Consider the following 22459-nt stretch of genomic DNA (forward strand, 5'->3'; position numbering starts at 1 on the left):
TATTGTTCCTAGGTAAGGTCTGGCTCGTACAATCCGCCCATGCATCGACAAAAACATTGAATTACTAAGACGATGCAAGTTCGACATGGAACACGATGTGGTAAGTCATGCTAGGTCCTCGATCTCTTTTTTTTTTTTTGGTAAAGGATAAATGACCAATGTGGAATTGGAGCATAGGTTTTTGTGATAAACTATTAAGATCTTTATCATTTAAACTCAGCTGATACCTTCAAAATATATCAAATAAAATTTTAAATCCTTAACTTTTATTATGTATGGAGATATTATTTGCTCTTCTTATGTCATTTGATACAATGGATTGAATGACTTTTTTCATCTCAATTTGAATGGATAATTGATGTTTGATCCCTAGGAAAATATAAGGAGAAGAACAATATAAGGAGAGCTTATCAATAGTAAGGATGTTGATAACATCCTCTATCTATATATATATATATATATATTTTTTTTTTCACAATACCATATTTCATTCTTGTTGTCGATATCACTCTTTATCATCATCGCTCTTTATCAATATTGTCATCGCTGCTCTTTATCAATATTGTCATCGCTGACCTTGTTTGTTATGAGTGTTGCTAGTTGATTGTTATTGACATTGTTCATCATTATCGTAGATATCACTAATCATTATCATTTAAAGAGAAAAAAAAAGAAAAGGGAAAACAAGAACAAAGAGAGAGATGAGTAAAAAGTAGAGGTATTTATGCCCATTTGCAAAGATAATTTTAAAAATAATAAAAAAATTTATGATGAATTGTAAATAGTAAAAAATGTTACAAATTGTAATCTCCCAATTAAAATTTTTTATAAAAGAATGGATGCTATATCCACATGGTCATTATTGTGGAAAACGCACGTGTCACTCTCGAGGCACCCTTGATCTTGATGGACGGTGATACTGAGCCAGAAATCGACGGACCACAGCCCAGTTATGGAATTTATAATGGGCCGATCCATGGGCTTATCAATTTGAGTCGGTATCTGCGGATCCGAACTTGAGATCGGTCGCGTCGGACCACTTCCTTTCCCGCGCTCGCTCCTTCAATAAAAAGGAGCTGCAGACCCGTCGTTTGTTTGTACGCGTATCGCCCTCGCCTACGGAAGAGGGAAGGGAAGAGAGATCGGCAGGGAGAGTGCGGAGGAGGGGTCGCTAGCGCACTAGATGGCCTGCGATCCAAAGGATGACGTCGATCGGCTCTTCGCCTGCTTCAAGTGCGGGATATCTACTCCTGGTGATTCCACTCAAACCCTAATTCCTCACCCCCTCCCTTTTCCTTCGCGGAATACCCTTTATTGGCCATTCTTCTTTGATTCTTTCGGATAGGAACCAATCTTCTTTGGTTCTTTTGGATGAACCCCGATTTTAAGGGCTCTTGATTCTTGATCTCTGGCAATTGTTAGAATCCGCGATCAAGGAAAGACGTCTGCACCCGGAGACATCCAAGAAAGCCGGCTTGGTGAGAGGGAAGGCGTCTACGGTTGTTGGAATTGCTACGTCGAGCTTGTCTGAACAATGTGGGCAGGATTCAACAGGGAAAGAGAAGGTATGCCTCTGTATTATCTAGTTAATATTTTTAAATGATGTTTCTATCTATCTATCTAAAATAATCTCTTATTGGGTATTTCTTTTGGTTCTTGTACTGTAAGAGTAAGTGAAAGTCTTTTTGTTCAGGAAAGATGGTGCACTGATAATATATACTGTTTATATTTTCGCCAAGGGAAAATGTCAATTTTCTTGATCATGTATATGCAACATGGTTGTCGACACTGCATTGTTTATATAGCTAATGGTCAGATGTGCCTTGTGGAGTCTGAAGTCTACCTTGATCAAGATGTCAACTTTATTAAAGATGTGTTTATGTTGATGTGTATGCAACATATCAGGGCTAATTACAGATTATCCCCTGAGGTTAGCTACTTTTAGCATTCCGATTCTTACATTTTAAAAGTTACATTGGCATCCCTATAGTTACGAAAGTGAAATATTTAGGTCCATTTACCTTAATGACGTTAGTTTTATCGTTGAAAACATGAAAACAAAGGGCAAAAAGATAGTTTTAACATTCAGTGGCAGTGGACAACGGCGTTGCTAGCATCAACGCTATCGCGGTTGCCTAATCGCTTTCGACGATGATAAGGTTCGCTCTCATCGTGACACCACCCGCCTCCACGAGAAGCGCATCGCCGACCTCATCGCCACTTGCCCTATGTTGCTCCGCGTCTGCATTGACGCAGATGGTGGTAGCCACTCCCCATCCCTTCGCTCCTCCGCCATCCCATTCTCCAGGGAGCAGTGCCCTGGAATCCCTAATCCCGCTCTCACATCGTCGTAGTTGAGGATGCCTCTGCCCACTCCCTCCTCCCCCTCTATTCCCTCGTTCGCTCTCACTCGGAACTCTCCACCACACGCAAGAAGCACTTCGCCGCCTCCCCTGACCGGTTCGCGGTTGCGCTTGCCCTCTACTCCAATGGCCTCCCGCACAACGGCGACGATGTGGACGAGCTCTGGATAGTGCCCGACACTACATCACAAAGGGTCGCCGGAGCTCCTGCCGCTCCCTCATTTGCTGCATTAGTTTCAACACCACCTCTTGTCGTGTCAGTTCCGACAGTGAGGGAAGCGGCAGGAGCTTCGACAACCCTTTGTGGACATTCCCTCTATGGCACGACGTCAGACACTAACCAGAGCTTGTCCACGTTGTTGCCGTCGTGTAGGAGACCATTGGGGCAGAGGGCGAGCGCGACCGCGAACAGGTCGGGGGAGGTGTTGGAGCGCTTCCTACGCGTGGTGGAGACCATTTGGTGACTGAGTTGCTATGTTGGGGGAGTAACAGCCGATAAAATGATAAATTAATTGAAGGTTAAGGTTATCCAGAAATAGTAATATCTTTAAAAGTGCATATATTTATCTTCCCACGGTAAAACATATGGATGCTAAACTTATGGAAGGACTCTAGCAAAGTTCATCTTCTAATGTGAATCAAATGAGTCTATTTGAGGATCTGATCCGAAGATTAATGATCATGACTTCCAGTAGTTGCAACATGTAATATAGTGATCAGTTGTGCTTGCTAGTAGCTATTATACAGAGGAAGATGTTCCTTTAAGCAATAATCATATTACACTTTGTAGCTAGTATTTGGATCTTTATTGAACATGTGCATGTTTTTGGTAACAAAAGCTTGTCAATATTGCAACTCATTGCATGGCTACGCAGAGCAATGCCTTTATTTATACAAAAATTGTTTAGCTTTCTTCTGATTCCATGAATTTTATACTGTGTTGGTGCTTTAAGTATAAAAATCTCAGTTATAAGTGCTGTCATTTATCTTTTCAGCTTGGTGCATGTACATCTGTAGCAATTAAACTGAAAAGTGGAAAGCAGATCTCTCCTATTGTCTTTTATGGTTCCCCACATGGTGCTCCAATTAAAAGACCATCACGATTGTTGCGATTGTTGCATGAAATTCGTATTGATCTTAAGGAAGATAATGATTTGATAGTAAGGTACTCAATTGTGGTAACAATATTCAGATGTTAAGCTTTTGATTGTAAGAAATGTTATTCTTTGTCTGATTTTAGGCTATTTTTATGAATATAGGGAAGAATTATGGACTACTTTTCCAAGGCAAGAGGAAGCAATCAGATTCTTAAAAGCACATGCACAAGCTAAACTTTTTAGTTATCAAGATCACTTGAGTGGTCAGAGAAGGTTCCTTGTCTCTACATACAGTGAGTTCTGGAGAAGGTCACATGTTATTCCAACTGTTCTTTATACTAATGGTTTCCTTGTTTCTTTTTCAGTAAATGAATAGAAGTGATTGTGAGTTCTTTGTTTCTTTATGCAACCATTCTGCAAAATTGTTTTGGTTGACAAATACAAATGTAAGAAAAGAAAGAGTCATTAGTAAAAGGATCTCAAAAAGGAACAGATCAGGATATTTTATAGAACAATAACATAACATTTTGATAGGTAGAGTACTCAGGTTATTTTGTTTCCTTCACAATTGACAATATCTGATTCAGTTTCTGTTGAATGCTGAAAGTTACCTTTTCTGTTGCAGGTATAGATGTATGGACCCAAAGTTACGCCATCACTATGAAGTCATTAAAGAGGTGATAGTTAATCTTACAGTTTTTTATGAGAAGAATAAAACTGACATGCATGATACAAGTCCTTTTTATTTTTATAGTTAGAGTGACCTACCTTAAGTCACTTTTTTACACTGAATGAGCTGGTGTCCTGCTAGAAACCAGTGCTAACTGAGATGTAAAAACAAAAAGAGACTAATATAAAATGATGCTTGGTTAATAGTTTTTTTTGTTCCAGTTAGAATTCTATTGAAATAGTTGATCAAACAGATATTCAACAAGTAAAAGAAAGATCAGTTCTTTCTGATGCTTTCTTTTTTCAAATGGAATTAACATATCAGTTCTATTCCCATTTGCCTTTTGGCCACAGAGAAGTTCCTGACAAAGTCCAACATGAATTAATGTATCATACTGATGTATGTGGGTCACTTATACTTTTTCAAATTTGAAGATATTCTGTTCTGTTCTTCTTTCGACACCTGGAGTCACAGGATTAGTAGCAGGTCTGCTGAAAAATAAATGGTAATCATATGATTCATGTTCTTGCATTGTATGTTTATATCAGTGATTTAAAAAGCGCTAGGCGCCAAGGTCCAAAAACGCCCGAGGCGCTAGGCGCTTGCCCGAGCGAAGCGAGGCGCTAAAATATAAAAATATATAATATAATTAATAAATATAATTATTTAAAATTTTAAATAAAAATATGCTATTAAATTAAGAAAATCTAAGAGCGGCGGGAAGCAGTGGCGAGCGGCGGCAACGGCGGGAAAGGGAAAGGGAGCGGGAGGCGCGAGCAGCGGGAGGGCTCGCGGGAGTCGCGAGCAGAGGGAAGGCTCGCGGGAGGCGCGAGCAGCGGGAGTCGCGAGTAGAGGGAAGGCTCGCGGGAGGCGCGAGCAGCGACAGCGACGAGTAGCGGGAGTAGGAGCGACGAGCAGCGAGATTGGGAGCGGCAGCGGCAGCGGGTTAGGGTTGGGTAAGGGTTATATCGGTTTAGTTGGTTCGATTGAACCAACTAACAACCGAACTAGGACCGAACCAGACCTAAAATCCTGGTTCGGTCACTTGGTTTACCCAGGCGCTCGCCCGAAGCGCCCAGCGCCTGGGCTCGGGCGAGCGCCCAGGCGTCGCCTGTTTGAAGCGTGCCGCCTGGGACATTAGCGAGGCGCTCGGGCCTCGCCTCGCCTCGCCCGAGCGCCTAGGCGAGCGCCCGAGCGCCTCTTTCAATCACTGGTTTATATAAGACATTGTCTGTAGCAACCCTGAACATCTTTGAGTTGCATTTGCATTTCCAGAGGGTCATCTTCTTGAAACTAATAATTTTGAGAGCTGATCCATGTTTCAAGGTGTTAGGACGTGAAAGATTCATGATTTTTCTGTTGCTTTATGGATCTTGGCTTTACTTGCTAGATTCACCTGTGATGCTTTATTCTTTTAACATTTGTAGTCAAGGAGAATTATTTTGTTATCACTTATGTAAGCACAACTGAAGTATGCGGTGCTTGTTTAGAAGTACAGTCCATATTTGATGTGTGTACCACATTTTGTTTTCTAATCATACACAAATGGGAAAGAGGCCTTTTAATTACCATCAATATGTGTAAAATTAAATAAGAATTTATCTTTTATAGTGGATGTATTATATATTAAGTGTACTCCATTGCAAGTATCTACTGTAATACTCATTGTTATGACACAAATTTGCATCTCACACCAGTGGGAAATGTATTGCATCATCTCACGGACCTGTTCTCTTGGCATGGCTGATAGTAAATTATAACAAGGAGAAACTGACATGGTAGTTTCAAAGAGAATTGCATGACTATATCTGTAGTGCAATTAGGCCGTTTTTATCAGGGAACAAATTGATGGATGTAGGGTACACATTTGTCTTGATGGGGATTTCTGGGTTTGAGTGCAAGTAGAGTTTGGGATTTTCGTGCTCAGAAAGTGAGCAGATTGCATGTGTTTTTGCTAATGTCATGAAGCACCTTATGAACAGGGCGCATGACTCAGACAGGTGGTGTCCACCAACTTGGTGAGTCACCAACCATCTGGATTTGAATAAGTGAGTCACACCTTATTTACATGTGTAGAGCTATCTAGCAATAGCCAGTCTGCCTGCCACATCTCTTTCTGATTTGAATAGGTGAGTCACACCCTATTTACCTGTGTAAGAGCTATCTAGCAATAGCCAGCCTGCCTGCCACATCTCTTTCTATTTTGATTGTTATTGATACTTGTTTCTTTTGCTGCAATTGCATCATCTTGTTTAAACATTTAATAAATTATTAAATAAGATGATTTGGAATTAACATTATGTTTCGCAAGTTTATTTGACAGGGTTTGCCTTGCCACTTATATTTTGATCTGGAATTTGATAAGACAGTCAATGCTGACAAAAATGTAGATGACATGGTTGACATCTTGATGTCTGTGACTTTCGACATCTTATTTGACAAATATGCAATTGAAGCAAATGATGGGTGGATTATAGAGCTTGATTCATCTACCACAAGTATGCTCTTTGGGTCAATCTCCTACATTATGACAGTAATTTATTTTCTGGGTCCTATTTTGTCCTATGTGTTTGCAAGCATCATGTTTTTATTGAGGTAGCAATTTTCACCTGTTGCTTCATTTTTCTGAACGCTTTTACCCATTAGCAACCAACTAGTTAAACTAAAGTTCTGGCATTACATAAAGTATACAATTGCATATTGATTTGTCTTTGTTTTATGCATTCAGTGGTTGTTTTTTCTTTAAATATTGTTTTTAATGCATTACTTCTATGGTTGATTGTGATATCATTTAAGTGGAGCTCTTGAATTGTCATATAAAAATTTCCTAGATCAAGTTTATCAGTGGCTAATATAGTACTTACAATGATAGAAGTTTTACTAAAGTAGTGATACGAATTTAGTGTACTTGACTTTCCATTTATTCAACATAACACCAACTCCAATTGTTTTTTACTTTCTGCGCATTTTTTGATTCTACGTTTTTCTGACCAAAAAGATGGAGCTTAGAACTACTTGCAATTCTTGGTAGAAATTTTACTTTAAATTGGTTGTTTTAGGTGCACTTAGAATCATCTTAACTTAAGCTATTTAAGTTGGCTTAACTGATTCGTTTAGCTTTATTAAATCTGACATCCTCTTATAAGACATCATAAACTTCCCCAATGTTTTTAACCATTTAATTTCTAATCTTCCTCTTCATCTTGTAACACTTGAACAAACTCCTCTCTGTACTTGTGCACAAAATGTTCCTTTGATTGTTTCCAGACCATTGTAAACTGATCTGTTGCTGTTCTACCTCTTTTTTATCCTTAACTAATTGTGGTGGCTACTTTTACTTTGTTATTAACATACACGTTCTTATTCTTTTCTTTTTTTTGTGGGCTCTTATCTCATAATCTTCATTTGTGTAACACTGACATAGCTTAATGTTTGAGTTAATTGCCTCTTTGCTGTTGGTTGCTGTAGTCTTTGAATCATGTTCTAATAGAAAATTCCATAATCTGTAAGTAGTGTCAAGTTTCATCCTTACTCTATCATGAAATCGAAGTCTTTGCTTGCTTGTTTTCTAAATCATTTGTTTGGGTGCTGCTTACTATGCTCGTAACCAAGTTTGTTTTTAATGCACTTGAAAAATGGCTCCTACAGAATGATATTTTCTTTCTTATTCAAAGATTATGCCCCCTATGGAAAAATACACATGAAAAGTAATGATGTTTGCTTTCTCTCTTTGACTGTGAAGAATGATTGTTTGAGCATAATGTAACAATGGAGCTAACTTAACATGATGCAGGGTACATGTTGATGTACAGCACATTATGCACTATTAATCACTACTAGAATTTACAGAAACCCATGTAAATTAACATATAGTGTTAAGGTGTTGCAGGAGCATTAAAGTTCTCCTTGTCCCTTTATGTTACTTGATGCACATGCTATTTTTGGGCTTATTATATGATTATAATAAATAATGATAACCCTTGCAGAAGTCTTGTGCTGACTGATAGTATTAGTCGCTGGGCAGACCGGTATGTATTGGTCAATACTGGTTTGATGTGTGTCGATGCACTGATATGTACAAGTGTTATGAAAAAAGGGCCGAAAATAGACCAAAATAAAAACCCTCTTTTAGGATTTTTTCCCCCATTTTCTCCATATATAAATTATATTAGGATAAGAATAAAGTGTATCTAAGCCATAAATGAATAGAAATTCTTGGTTATAAGGATGAAAAATTATCTGTTTTCTCAGATAACCTAGAAATTCTATGTTATCTAAGGTATAAGGATGAAATTCTTGGTTATATGGATGAAATTCCATGTTATCTAAGTTATTATGAATAGAATCCCTTAACCATACTTAATCTTGGTCATTATTATGTGAAATGATAAATAAAACATTCAAAAATCCAAATACCCTCCTCCATTGGAGACAACTTCCATCAAAGCTTGAGTTCCAATCTCTTTTTTATCCAAATCATGAGCATGATTTCTACTAATCGCCCATTATGAAGATTAAACAAGGGAGAGTATGAGAAAGAGTAAGAATGAGAGTGAGTGAAAGAGGGGAAGAGAGGAAGATTTAAAGGGCCAAAACAGGGTCCAATGATCAAATTGATCATTAGGAGCTTATTTGACCAGAATGTTGATCAGTACAATCAGAATTCGTACAATCAAAATCTGACTATTACCAACCCATAGGGGTCAGTAATGGTTGAGTTTCGCCCATAACAGGTGATACAAGAGGCATATCGTTCGGTACTCCCACTTACAAGCTAGTTTGTATACCGATCAATTGGTGGTGAACTGGCACATACCACCTGTTTTGAACCATTTCAGGTGGTATGCTAAATCATGATTTGAATGATTATTCAGGTGCCTTCCTGGGGGGATCATTTCTTACTTTCACATTTGGACATGCATGAATTAAGGAAATTGATATGTGATTCATAGTGAATGAGTTTTTTTTGTTTGTAATTAAATACGATGTTCATAACTCATTACATTAAACTGCACTACATTGTTTCATAACTAATTTTTTGTTTTTCTAGAAAAGTTTTCACGCCATGTGATTATTCGCATACCAAAGGTTGCATTCAAGGACAACTCACATGTTGGTGCATTTGTTTCGGAGGTACTTGAAGATTGTTTACAGAAACTATAAGTTACTTCTTAGTTTTTCATCCTTTTCTAACATAGCATTCTTGTTAACATTGAAATCTCATCTTGTTTGCATCGGCAATTGATACTGGAGACCCAAGTACCAGAATGCTAAAATTGAGGCTAATTACATATTACACCCCGTAGTTAGACCTCCTTAGCATCCCGATTCTTAGACTTTAAAAATTTACATTAGAATCCCTATAGTTATGAAAGTGAAACATCTAGCTCCATTTATCCTAATGTCGTCGGTTTTATCGATGAAAATACGAAAATAAAAGGCAAAAAGGTAATTTTAATGTTTTAGTTGGTGGTGGCGGACGATGTCGGTGGTGGCGTACGATGGTGTCGCTGAGGGCTGCGGGTGGTTGTTGTGGGTGGGGAGAGTGGCGACGAGAGGTGAGGGTTGCTTTGCATCTGCATCGATAGTCCTTTCGTCGCTCGACAACTGCATCAACGCTGAGGCAGATGCAGAGCGGCGAAATGACCACTCGAGTAGCTGTTGTGGATGAGAAGAGCGGCGGTGAGAGATGAGAGCCGCTTTGCATTTGTGTCGATGCCAACGCAGTTGCTGAGCGATGATAGGGCTGCTCGACATCTGCATGGGTGGCCCATTCGCCGCTCGGCAACTGCGTCAATGTCGATGCAGATGCAGAGTGGCGAAATGGCCGCTCGACATTTGCATCGGCTTCGACACAGATGTAGAGCGGCGAAAGGGCTGCTTGGTAACTGCGTCGGCATTGACGCAGATGTAGAGCGACCCTCACCTCTTGTCGTCAATCTCCTCATCACAATAGCCACTTGATGGTCCCTGGTTGCGTTGTCGTTTGCCACCACTGAAACGTTAAAATTATATTTTTGCCCTTTATTTTTGTGTTTTTGTCGATAAAATCGACGACGTTACAATAAATGGAGTTAGATGTTTCACTTTCATAACTATAGGGATTCTAGTATAAATTTTTTAAGTTTAGGGACCGGGATGCTAAGAAGGTCTAACTATAGGGGATAATCTGTAATATTGTTGTGCTTTAGATTATATAATTTTTTTTAACAAAAATAAGCATGTTAAGGATAACATGGATTATTTTTATGTTGTGATTATAAATAAGTAAAATATATTTTTTTCTTTTTTTGATGGAATATAAACAAGCAATACCATTTGGTACTTTCCTGGTCAGGTTTTTATTATCAGCTTTGAGTTCTTAAAGAAAAATCTCATTACTGGAGCACTTTGTTCTAATTGTTATGTAGGAAAGTATTAGCAGATCACCAAGGTTGTTTTATTTTCATGAATTTGAAAGAACACTATTTTTGTGTTCTTTTTTACTTTTGGAAAATTGGAGAATTGCTTTTGCCAAGGTGTGCCTAAATTGAATTACATGTCATATAAGGTCCCTGTTTTCTTAAGACCTTCGAAGTAAATCTGTTTGTAACTTATCAGAGTGGCCATTGATGACTGAACTAATCAACATGACTCAAACTTACCATGAAATTAGTAGATTTAGGCTGGAGTTCTATGGGTTCAGATTATGATTGGTGTTTCACTTTTATAATGTGTATGCAGAAGGATATTTTACAGTTATTGTTTCACTTTTATAATAGCATACCTCATATGTTTGTACTACATATTTTTACTTTGTTTATGCAAAATCTAGGTAACCGTTGAGAAATCTTGTGCTGATTAGGTATGTTCTCGCATTACCAGTCAAAGAGGAAGTGATCCACAACTTGACAAACTGTATGCCAGGAAAGATTCTAGCTCTTCTGATTTTCAGCTTTTCCTTGATAGTGCTGTCTATTCTCGAAATCGTTGTTTCCGTCTAGTTTTCTCTTCAAAGGCTGGGAAAAATTCATTTCTTTTGCCAACCAGACGTTTCAAATGTAAGGATATGGTGAGTTTCCTGCTTGTTTAATGTTGAAGTTAACATTTTTGTTCTCTGGTTAAGCGAAATGCTGAATGTAATCTAAGCTCTCCTGCAACATCTTTATTGTCTTATTATTATGAGTTGTCTATGGAATTACCTTTTCCAGTTCCTTGTCCTTCTGATATGTTTTCACTAGAAAAGAATTGATTATTACATGAAAAATCACTAGAAGGACTTCAATTAATTTATTATAGATGCTCCTGCAACAACTGTGTCAATTATGGAAAGATACAGAAGGAAAAATGCCTTCTGGACAATATGAACATGCACTGCATTTGTGATGTATATCTACTCCTTATCATGCTTATCATTAAATGATTAAACTATTAAATGTCAAGACTATAACAATCTTTGGCTCTATCATGCATCAATGTTAATTTTTTCCAGTTTCATATCTTGATGGTAGCTGGTAGTGTGGGACTTGCTTGCACGAGATGTGACAGAACAAGGGATTGAGCCACATATGTTAGATTGGAAAGTACTAATTGGAGGATGGCATTATGTCAAAACTTTTTAATTATATAGCCTAACTTTTCATATTATTGACTATTTATACTATATAGTAAAACATAAATTGAGAATTTGAAACCATTAATATAGATTTTTTTTAACTAGTAAAAATTTTTGATGATATGATTATTACATCCATTTTCAATTTCATATATGTGCTATTTCATAATTTTTTGATGTGCACCTTCTATGTATCATATTTAATATTCTATATTAAATACTACATACAATCTTGTAGTATACATTAATTATTACATACAATCTTGTAGTATACGTTCATTACTTGCTAAATGATTTATGTTAATTAACATGCTATTTTGCTAGATTATCTTGTATAAATTTATGTGCCATGTTTGGCAATGTTTATGAATTTGTAGATACAATTTTTTGTAGCATCTCAGGTCGCTATTGGTGATCCTGGATAGGATCAGACAAATCTTTAAATCATTTCTTGAATAGCTGCATGGAAAAATAGTCCTGGAGTTTGAAGAGTTCGATATTCTTACTTTAAGAACCACACTAATGACTTCTTCCTTGTTGCTTTTTTCTAACTTTTGCGCTACATGCATGACAAGCAAATCATTGTTCAATTTCTCATTCTTGGATGGCACACACAATGCTTTATTTATTCTTCTTCGTGTGTGGTTGAGGTTGAAACTGTAATATCTTCCAAGTTTCGTCGTACCATAGCGGACCGCTCGATATGGGCGGTACGTAATAGGGGACTAGTATGAGCAGTACACTGGTATGCCCTCATGTCTCGTGTGTTGGTAAGCTTGGTGCGGTTCGGTATGACTCAGTACATATCGTATCGAAAACTGGGTTAGTACACTGGTATGGACCGGTAAGGCGAATCATGATATCTTCAATTGGTAATGTTAATCATGATGTTGGTTTGTGTAATAAAATCATTGACATGTAACTCAACCATCTTGACGGTTTGTCAAGAAGGTCTATAACTTAAGGTACCAAACTTATGGAATGAGTTACAGTAAAAGATTGTTGTCTAGGCAATGATTGTTGCATTCTCCAATGTCAAGATTCAGGAGAGTACAAATACCATATGCTGATAATTTCTTCATGCTTGTAAGTATATGACCTAGTTCTGCAAGACCTCTTCATGAATGACTAATTGGTTTATTGACCATTAACATGACACACTAACACAAGAGGTAGATGCTCAGTGTTTCTTTCTTCAATTGGTTTATTTAGTTTTGACCACCATACTATTACTGTGTTTTTTTAGTGTTCAAGTTGGAGGATAAGTGCCCTTGAATTGTTGGAATGATGTATAACCGGGTGATGAGGCACCCAGTACATCCCTTTTTGAATTTTCTTTTCTTGTTGATTCCTAAGTGTGCATGAGTGTCGCCAGAAAAAATCTTAATAAAAAAAGAATGTGGAAAGAGAAAGTCTCAGCCTCTACAAGCTTCTTTTCCCTACTGCATCATTGACTACAGTATGATGCACTATGATGACACTTATGTGAGTTTTAGCTAGACTCACTAAAAGAAACATGATTGCTGCATTGGCTTACAGTCCTATCGTTGTCTTGTGGATGCAAAAGGTATCAATAGTTTTAAAATCTCTAATTTGTAGGTTATTTACTCATGCTCTTTTCTTGATTCACTCACATTTGAACTTGCTACTCTAATAAATTTTTATTATTTATTCCAATTGTTGCAGACTGAACAGGAAGTGTTCATGGAATCACTTATTTGCAGAATGGACAGTGATTGCAATAAACTTCTAAAATGTCAAATTGATATAGATTGCAAGAAAACTTTGTACTTCGATTTTGAGGTAGTCTCTTTTTTGGGTACCATATTCTGTATTTATGTATCATTCTTGCTGAATTATTGGTCTGTATCAGAATTCATATTGGTTTTGTCATGTGAAGCATATGCTGGCAACAAATGCTTCAAATGGTCAGACATATTTGAGTAGGTAAAATAATTGTTAATGCTATAAATGTTTTGGTTGAATTGAAGGATTTAGGTACTTGCTACCAATATAAGTTGATTGAATTTTAGTATGTCGTGTAAACTACTTCCAATGCAGATAACAAATATGACATATTAAGGTTACACAATTGTAGGATTCTCTAAGTACATGTGCACTTCTTAGTTGATCATGAACAGTAAATTTCATGTAAAATTGATATATACAACAGTGGAAAGCACATCTGAGAAATGTAATAGACTTCTTTGCTCTGACTATTAAGTAACTAGTTACCTTTAGACTAGAGTTTTTGATTCTATGCTACTAACTTGAGAACAAATTTGTTATTTTCATTGTATATGATATAATAAACTTCTTTGCCAACTTGAAGCAGCGATTCACTTTTGCATGATCCTTGATTTTTACACTAGTAACCGGAGAACAAATGTGTTACAGCCATTGTTGTAATAAATAACTACTAATTGCTCTCAAGAATTCCATGAATGCTTTGAATTCTCTAATCCTCTAATAATTATGTAATGAAATTCCAAGGTGGTCTGTAGCTGCAACTTGGCTCTCATAATTATATAATGAAATGAAAACATCTGATAGGTTTTTCCGATTATGATTTTGCAAGAACTTGTGCTACTTCTTAGTAGAGGGTTACAGTGCAACAGGCTGGTGCCAACATGATTGAATTCTTGATTATTTGGTGGTGCCAACTGCCAAGTTGATTGAGCATCTACTATGCTTTTATGGCATGAATAGTGATATGCTGAAGCCTTCTTGCTTATATTGTAAAAGTTAATGCAAACTATGTTTTTGTAGTAAAGATATATTGGCTTTTAAATTATTTTCCTAAACATATTCATTTATATGGATATCAAATATATGATTTTTTTTTCGCTACCTTGACCACCTATCAACTTGTTTCATTTGTTACGTTGTCCACTTGGTGACTTGTTATTGCTAGTCACTTGGTATGATGTCCTCAGTGCCCTTGATATGTTGTTGAGGGTGACAGTAGTAGCATTTTAAAGATGTGGGTTGCTTGCTCATAGATTCACACCATCTTTCTCAAGAAATGTTAATTGGTACTCTTGTCTTGCAAAACCTTTTTTCATGAGTTACTGAAATAGTGGAATGCTGTATTGAAACCGGCATCTCTATCAGTCAATATTGAAATACTATTATTTTTATTTTAAGGACATTGTTCTTTACTCTTTATTCTTTTGTTCGTAAATCAGGTTCAACAACAAACTTCGGATGCTCTGCAGCACACTGCACTGAATGCTTATAGGAGTGATTTCCCAACCACTTACTCCTCTGGAAAATCACCATTTCCAGCTTTAGATGCTTTTGTGGAATTCATAGCATCTTCAGGAAATGTTTTAGGTAGTTCTTTCTTTCTGTGTTCTTGATTATATTTCTTGTAGATAACATTGAACATTGGTAGTACACCTGGAATTTTCACTTGTCTGTCTCACGACCACATGTTATGTACTATGCTTAACATTGAGCATTGGTATTACACCTCGATTTAGCAACTGTTCTGTCTCATTATCACATGTTATGTGCTATGCTGGTAGCTTTCCAGGGCCCATTCTGTATCAACTCGGGCAACACTATTCTTTCTAATTGAAAAAGTCACCAGGCAAGGTGCCACTGCTTGCTTCTTTTATCTGCTTGTAACATAAATTCTGTTGAAATTTTTTCTATATGTTTACTGTTTACAAAACCTATATATACCAGCATTGTTCAGCATGGCTTGGTCTGACATGGCACAAATATCATGCTACCGACAAACTAACATGGATGCCATATGTGATACTTAAATCCTAACTGAATTTTGTACTGTGAAAATTATTTACCAATTTGAGTTTCTCGAGTAATGCATTTCATTTGGAGAGCAATGACTTGCAAGTGTTCATACTTGTAGCCATGGTTTGCCTTACCGGTATACTAACAGGCCATCGATACGATATGTGCCGATGTATCGACACATGGTATGATTGGGGTGTACCAACAGATCGGTATGTACTGCCCATACCGATCCCTTGTTGGGCAGGTATGTGCCGCCCTTGTCGGATGGGACGCTATGGTATGGTGAACCTTGCTTGTAATATCAAAGACATTTATGATAAAAATGAGATTTATTTGATACATCCATGTTCTTTGAATAAAATGTGTGAATTTAATGCTTGCAATGCGATGCATTTGTATGTTCAAGATTCATAGATCAGGAGATGTTGGAAGTATCTTTGGTTCCTAAACATATTAGCAATCTTATAAGCACTGCACTGAGGCAACAGGGTCATTCCTTTGTACACCTCGAGTTTAGCGTATAACAAATTTTGGCACACTGTTTATATGAGTTTAGGATTGCAACTCATTTTCTACCTTGCATATTGATCTTTTTTCTGTGTGAAGAGTTCTTTGAAATTGGCATAAATAGTCTTTAAAATCTTTGAAAAAATTGACTTATTTTTTTCCTGTAGAATTAAACTGGTGCAGTGATTTTTTCATATGTTCAAATTTTTTGGGTTATGTTTTGCTTACTTGTAATTGATTTACTGTTACAAGTTTGTGTGATTGCACTTTTTGTCTGATTGCACTTTTTGATTTATTTTGAACTGGCTTATGTTGATCATTTGTGTGATTGTAGGTAAAATACGAAGTTGGTATTGGTTTTCAGCACATGGCTTAATTGTTTACAGTATGTTGAGAAATAGATACTGTGAGCGGATTGGTAGAGAACACAAAAGCAATCATGGTAGTCTTTTGGACTCATATAGACTAATTTCTGTAGCGTTGCTTTACATATACTAATAGCTCGAGTGAGCCTTTGATTTATTCTGTTTCTTCTTTTCTTAGTTTTTCTCAAAGATTAACATTCATGTGAATGTGTTTTTTTTAATAGTCTTCCCAGGTGATGATACCACCAAAGCAGTACAAACCTTGAATTGCATCTTTGGGCTTCTAATCTAAGAATATTTCATCTTTGATTTCTTGAACATACTGGTTACATTGGCACTCCCTATACCCTCATTAGTGGGAATCTTGTGCTCTAAGTACGTTTTCTTACTGATTTCCGTGCCTAAGGATGTCAGATACCTTGTGTTTCCCTAGGACAGCGAATTTTTAGCTCTAAAATTGTGGTAGAAGCATTAATGGATGCATTCTATAAAAAATGAATTTGTTTATGTGACACTTATTAGTGTTTGGTTTCTGTTCATGCTTTCAAGTTGTATTGGACAAGTATATCTGAAATTGCTTTTACAAGAACTTAAGTTGGTAATAAAATGGTAATTCTTGTCATTTCACAAATTCAATAGGTACATGGATAGTTTAATTTCACAAAGCATTATCCTAATTCTTTCAAGATTACTTTTGTTTTTTGTTCATTAAAATACTCAAAGATCGTCCTTGTTTCATCGTTTCCAATTCTTATAAATGAATTTACTCCAATGCGAATGTAATATTATGACTTAACATCATTCCCTTTTTACTAACAAATTAGTTTAGAAATTCTGGACATAGTATCATATCATAAATTTACTTTGGTAGATACAAAATATTAGGAGCCAGGCTACTGTATTACTGCACTCCACAATTATTACCATACAATTTCAAGCATTGAATCAACTTGGAAGAAGTCTTGATGCAGGATCATTTTGATTTATTTTTGTCTTGAATATTCTTTATTAGTTTAGGGTGTCTTTTGCAAGTTTTATAGTTTTCATATGCTAGTACCTTATATGAGCTTACATTCATTACCAATATTGTCCAAAGAGAAGAAAAATAGAAGCCAAATAGAAAAGAGAAGGTGATAAGATTCTATTAAAAAGGAAGTCCAGTAATAAAAAATCCTATCAACTACGAAGGTTATTTGCTAAAACAACCATAAAAATTCATTTTTCGAAGGAGGAAAGAAGAATGATTCATGTGCTTTCATATATGGGATGTAATTTCCTTAGTTGTATTTGTTTATTATTTTATTTTATTTGTTTTCTTTGTGTAAATGGAGTCTATAGAAATGGGTAAGGAATTGTAAGTTCTTGTATGATCAGAAGATAGTTGAATGACTCAATTTTTTCCTCACATGTGATTGAAGTGGGTCTATATTTTTTTTTTATGATGGTGTGATTCCATCTCATATATGACATTTATAGAGATTGAGGTTTTCATCTTGGAAGTTAATCATTGAGCTTGAGTGAGTCTTACTCTTATCCTTTTATTCTTTTATTATATCTAATTTTTTTACTTTTCTACTATAAAATATAAAATATTAAATTCTAGAAAAAAAATTATTTTCTTTGCCCGTCTATGCTTTTATACTATGTCATCTTGGTATTAGAGGACATCATTAGATTTAGTAACAGAGCAATCATCGTACGACTAATTATAGATTACCCCATGTAGTTAGTCCTCTTTAGTATTTCGGTCTCTAGACTTAAAAAATTTACATTAGAATCCCTATAGTTATGAAAGTGAAACATCTAGCTCCATTTATCGTAACACTATTGGTTTTACTGATGGAAGTACGAAAATATTGGGTAAAAAGGTAATTTTAACATCTTTTTGTGAGTGATTGTAGGTAAAGGGAGAGGAGGAAAAGGACGACACAGAGCAGCGTTGCTCTGCATTGGCGTCGACGCAGATGCAGAGCGACAATCTATTATGAGCCCGATGCATCCTTCCTTTGTTGGGCCTACGACGTGTCCGTTCATGGCGCCAACTTCCTCGTGGCTCGCCACGTCTGCCAGGTCACCTGGGCCACTTGCTACTCCCTCGACGTTGGTTGTGGCATCTCCGGCACAGGTCCGCTGCGGGTTCGCCCCCTTTGCTGTAACACCCCTGATTAATCCTACATCGAAATTAGGTAAGACTAAGATTAGCATACAAGGGTCTGATGAGTGTATTACTATCAACTTCACCTTAAGCATTTTGACCAGTGGTTTAATTTAAACAAAGTCGATAGACCAATTAGCTTATCAGGCTTGGGTTATGATATTGGTATCATAATCGACCTAGTATTTGGGCATGGTGAGAGGGCTCGAGTAGGAAAGGGCTACTCGTGGATGAAGTCAGAGGACTCGTCATGGCATGGAGCCACCATTAGGCTATGCCTCACATGCACCATGTTAGGGCTTGATCGATTAGTCCTACATCGAAAATAGCCAAGACTAAAATTAACTTTTAAGGGTCTGATGAGTGTATTATTATCAACTTCAGCCTAAGTATTTTGGCCAGTAGTTTGGGCCAAACGAAGTTGATAGGCCAGTTATCCTAGTAACCCCAGGTCGTGACATTTGATATCAGGGTCGACCTAGTATTTAGGCATAGTGAGAGGGTTTCTCGAGTAGAAAAGGGTTACCTGTGGATGGAGCCAGAGGACTCGTCACGACATAGAGCCACTATTGGGATACGCCTCACATGCATCATGTTATGGTTTGATCTGGACTATGCTAGGCCTTGACGAGGACGTCAAGCCCTTGAGTGGGGGAGATTATAATACCCCCGATTAATCCCATATCGAAAGTGGGCAAGACTAAGATTATCTTATAAGGGTCTGATCAGTATACTACTATCAATTTTCACTTGAGTATTTTGGCTAGTGGTTTAGGCCAAACGAAATTGATAGGCCAGTTATCCTATCAAGCCTGGGCACATGACATATATGCTTCCTGCGATCTCGATCCTACTGCCTCCCCTTCGTACTTCATGGCCTCATCATCATCTAGCTCTTACCTCTCCACATCCGAGTCCATGGTGGCGCCATGGGCGAAGAAGCTCGCAGATCTTCGACGGATGGTCACGAAGCGGTGGTGCGGGGTGGTTAAGGAGAGGGTGGAGTCCGTCCTGCTAGGCTAGATCCGAAGGATGGGGTTGCGGAGTGGATGACAATGCGTGGAAGTAGCGGCCCGCGTGGTTGGCCCGTACTAGGAAACGATCGCGGCCCTACCACTACGGGTGGCCCTCGTTGTCGTGTTGTGGTTCGCCATCAAGCATTGGGAGTAGGATGCGATAGCGGAAACGGGCAATTGGACAACACTCCGATGACTCACTATCGTCGCATTGCGAATCGCCTGAGTCGCCAACGCAAATGCCGAGCGGTGCCGATGTAGAGCGTCAGCATTTGCGTCGTTCTCTTCTCTCCCTTTGCCTCAACTCTCGTCGTCGCTCTCCTTTATCCACAACAGTTATCTGCGGCCCCCATCGGCGTCATCATTCGCCACCATTGGAAACGTAATTGGGACATTGAAATTACTTTTTTGCCTATCGTTTTTGTGTTTTTGTCAGTAAAACTGATGGTGTTAGGGTAAATGGAGTTAGATGTTTCACTTTCATAACTATATGATTCTAATGTAAATTTTTTTAGTCTAGGGACTGGGATGTTAAAATAGTCTAACTATGGGGGGTAATATGTAATTAGCCCATCATTGTATATTAAAGGTCCAACATTGCTATAACCTATAATGATAATGATTTTGTAATCACTAGCAGCTACATGGCTATCGGGTTATTAACATAGTTAAAGAGTTAGTATACCTTGCAATCAAATCTAATTTTAAACATTAAGAGAACCTTCTTTTAGGAAGGATTATAGTGTTTAGTGGAATTCCATAAGGCCTTCATAGTTGGTCACGATAATTCTATATCTTAGAAAGTGCAATTTATAAGTTATCAGAAATATGGAATGTCACCTGACTTAAAGAAACTCAAGACTTTCTTACAAAAGGAATTTGTATTCTTCTGATTGACTTTTAAATGAGGCCCATATGTATATAACCTGCTACATCAACAATATGAAACACATCACATCCTTACGAATGGTTCTAATGAGGCATAAATATGCCACAAATTTGGAAGCCCACATCTGTCTATAATTTTGCTGATTTTATCTTGTAAATATGATTTAAAATGTCATAACATGTTTCCAATTAAAGAATGGAACATTATTTCCAACTGAACAGAGGATGGTTCTGCTATTGTTCAATGTCTTTCTGCAATATTGTTGGTTGTGGGATGGCGTAAAACAAAGGGATGCTCCTCCTATCCTTGTATGGGCCCCTTGGCTCTAAAATGTGATATTGGATTATTGTAAATTACAAGATCGGTAATATTGGATTACAAATTTGTTATATAGGAAACAATAATATAAATAATGCAGGTATTATTGTAGATAAAGGCCATAAGGACAATATTGTAGAGGTGAAGAGATTTAGGGATAATAGCATTAAAATTTGGTGGTTAGTATATGTAGTGTGACGAAAAGGTAGTCGATTCTAAATAGTTAAGTTATTATGGTTTGTTATCATTGCTCTTGTTGTTTGGTTATGTGCATGTGTGATAAGGTTTTTGAAGGCTTAAGATACCACTTAATGCATTTTTTTTAATTTTATTTATAAACTAGTTGCGGATATTAGTTACCACAACTGTTGTTCTTTTCGGTTCAGTTATGTATATCGCTGATCTCCATAGAGCTATTTATTACCAGAAGTGTTATGACCCTGATTGTAAAGGTATGGTGCATTTCACATTATGGTGATTGTTCATTATATTTTAGAACTTGCATAGATCTATTAAACAGGTCACTTTACATTGCGGAATGAATTAATTATATCAGGTTACCGGTGTCCTTTGCGGCCATTACCACATGATGTGATCCCCAGTGATATTTTACTGTTCGATTCTACTCAGAGAATAAATTATAGGGAAGATTTGGACACCAATTTCGGTCTTGAACTTGATGGAAGTCACATGGAACATTATTCATGTGATGGTGATGAGTTGGTTACTGATAGCTGCAACATGGAAAGCAGCTGGTGGCAGGAAGCCATGACATATGCAGATCGCATTGAGAATATGAAAAATGCACCCGAATTTAAAATATTGGTCAGTATATGTTATTTTCGGTTGCTTTTTTATATATCTGCATTTCCTTTTATAATATATGAACATGGCATCTAACAATTAAAGTCCTTATGATATATTAGTTCTTTTTCTGCATGAACTTGTTATGCAATGATGTAGAATTCTCTTAGCCGAGTGCACTTTCCTTGCCTCCATGTACTGTACTAATGAACTACAGTATAGACTTACCAAAAAGAAAAAAGAAAAATGAACTACAGTATAGTATGCAACTACTTATCAGTAACGATGATATCAGTTAGACTTTTTTAGTGCATTAGGAAACATGGGTTGATTAAAATTTCAAAGGTACTATCAGTATTTTGGGATATCATCGTTTCTGATTTCTTGCTATAATTTTTGTGATGTGAAGCACATGGTTGCAACTCGTGGTCCTTATATTGTGTTCTTTTTTATTGTGTACTACTCAGCAGAACGAGGAAAATGTTGTAGATTGCAGTTGGTGGATGGATGTGGAAAAGCTGGCCTCACAGGTTGAAGGACAGCTTGGGTGATCCATGGCTAATAGTTTGTTATCATGTCATGTACTGTAGCTAATGGGCTAAAAGTATTATGTGGGCACCTGATTGATTTCGCATCCTATCTTCCCATTCTGTATTTCTACGAGCAGTTACGACACGGAGAGTCACCACTATAAGATCATGCTTAAACAAAAGGAAGTTGCAGTGCTTGTATGTTATGCTCTTGGGATGAATTACTTGATTATGCTGAGCACGAAGGAATGCATATTGTTTATGTTATCCCGCTGCATTTACTGGCCCTCCGAGTAAGAATTTTATCCTACTGCAATTCTATTTTCCTTGTGGGGTTCCATCATGCTGCAAACGCTGAAGAGCTGCTCTTTTTCTCCTCACGTTGG

At 37.2% G+C, this 22459-nt stretch overlaps 1 protein-coding gene across 2 annotated transcripts; it reads left to right on the top strand.

Annotated features, from left to right (window-relative positions):
- The first annotated feature begins 90 nt into the window (after nt 1–90).
- Nucleotides 91–22340, top strand: LOC135638108 (uncharacterized). 2 transcript variants are annotated; one of them, XM_065151067.1, is made up of 14 exons: nt 91–1253; nt 1423–1565; nt 3359–3528; nt 3623–3769; nt 4086–4137; nt 6454–6628; nt 9181–9263; nt 10975–11181; nt 13411–13527; nt 14913–15060; nt 16331–16438; nt 21126–21191; nt 21296–21564; nt 22011–22340. In XM_065151067.1, exons 1-14 carry the CDS (start codon nt 1184–1186, stop codon nt 22092–22094), a joined length of 1839 nt encoding a protein of 612 aa, XP_065007139.1. In that variant the 5' UTR covers nt 91–1183; the 3' UTR covers nt 22095–22340. The 2 variants fall into 2 exon arrangements, with proteins under 2 accessions (XP_065007139.1, XP_065007140.1); XM_065151068.1 differs by having other exon boundaries at nt 22014–22340.
- The last annotated feature ends 119 nt before the right edge of the window (nt 22341–22459 follow it).

Source organism: Musa acuminata, chromosome BXJ3-5, assembly GCF_036884655.1.
Source record: "Musa acuminata AAA Group cultivar baxijiao chromosome BXJ3-5, Cavendish_Baxijiao_AAA, whole genome shotgun sequence".
Taxonomy (NCBI): domain Eukaryota; kingdom Viridiplantae; phylum Streptophyta; class Magnoliopsida; order Zingiberales; family Musaceae; genus Musa; species Musa acuminata.

Coding starts and splice junctions, on each gene's coding strand:
- LOC135638108 (XM_065151067.1), top strand. CDS start 1,184: ATGGCCTGCGATCCAAAGGATGACGTCGATCGGCTCTTCGCCTGCTTC. Junction 1,566..3,358: donor ATTCAACAGGGAAAGAGAAG/GTATGCCTCTGT, acceptor TTATCTTTTCAG/CTTGGTGCATGTACATCTGT. Junction 6,629..9,180: donor GCTTGATTCATCTACCACAA/GTATGCTCTTTG, acceptor TTGTTTTTCTAG/AAAAGTTTTCACGCCATGTG.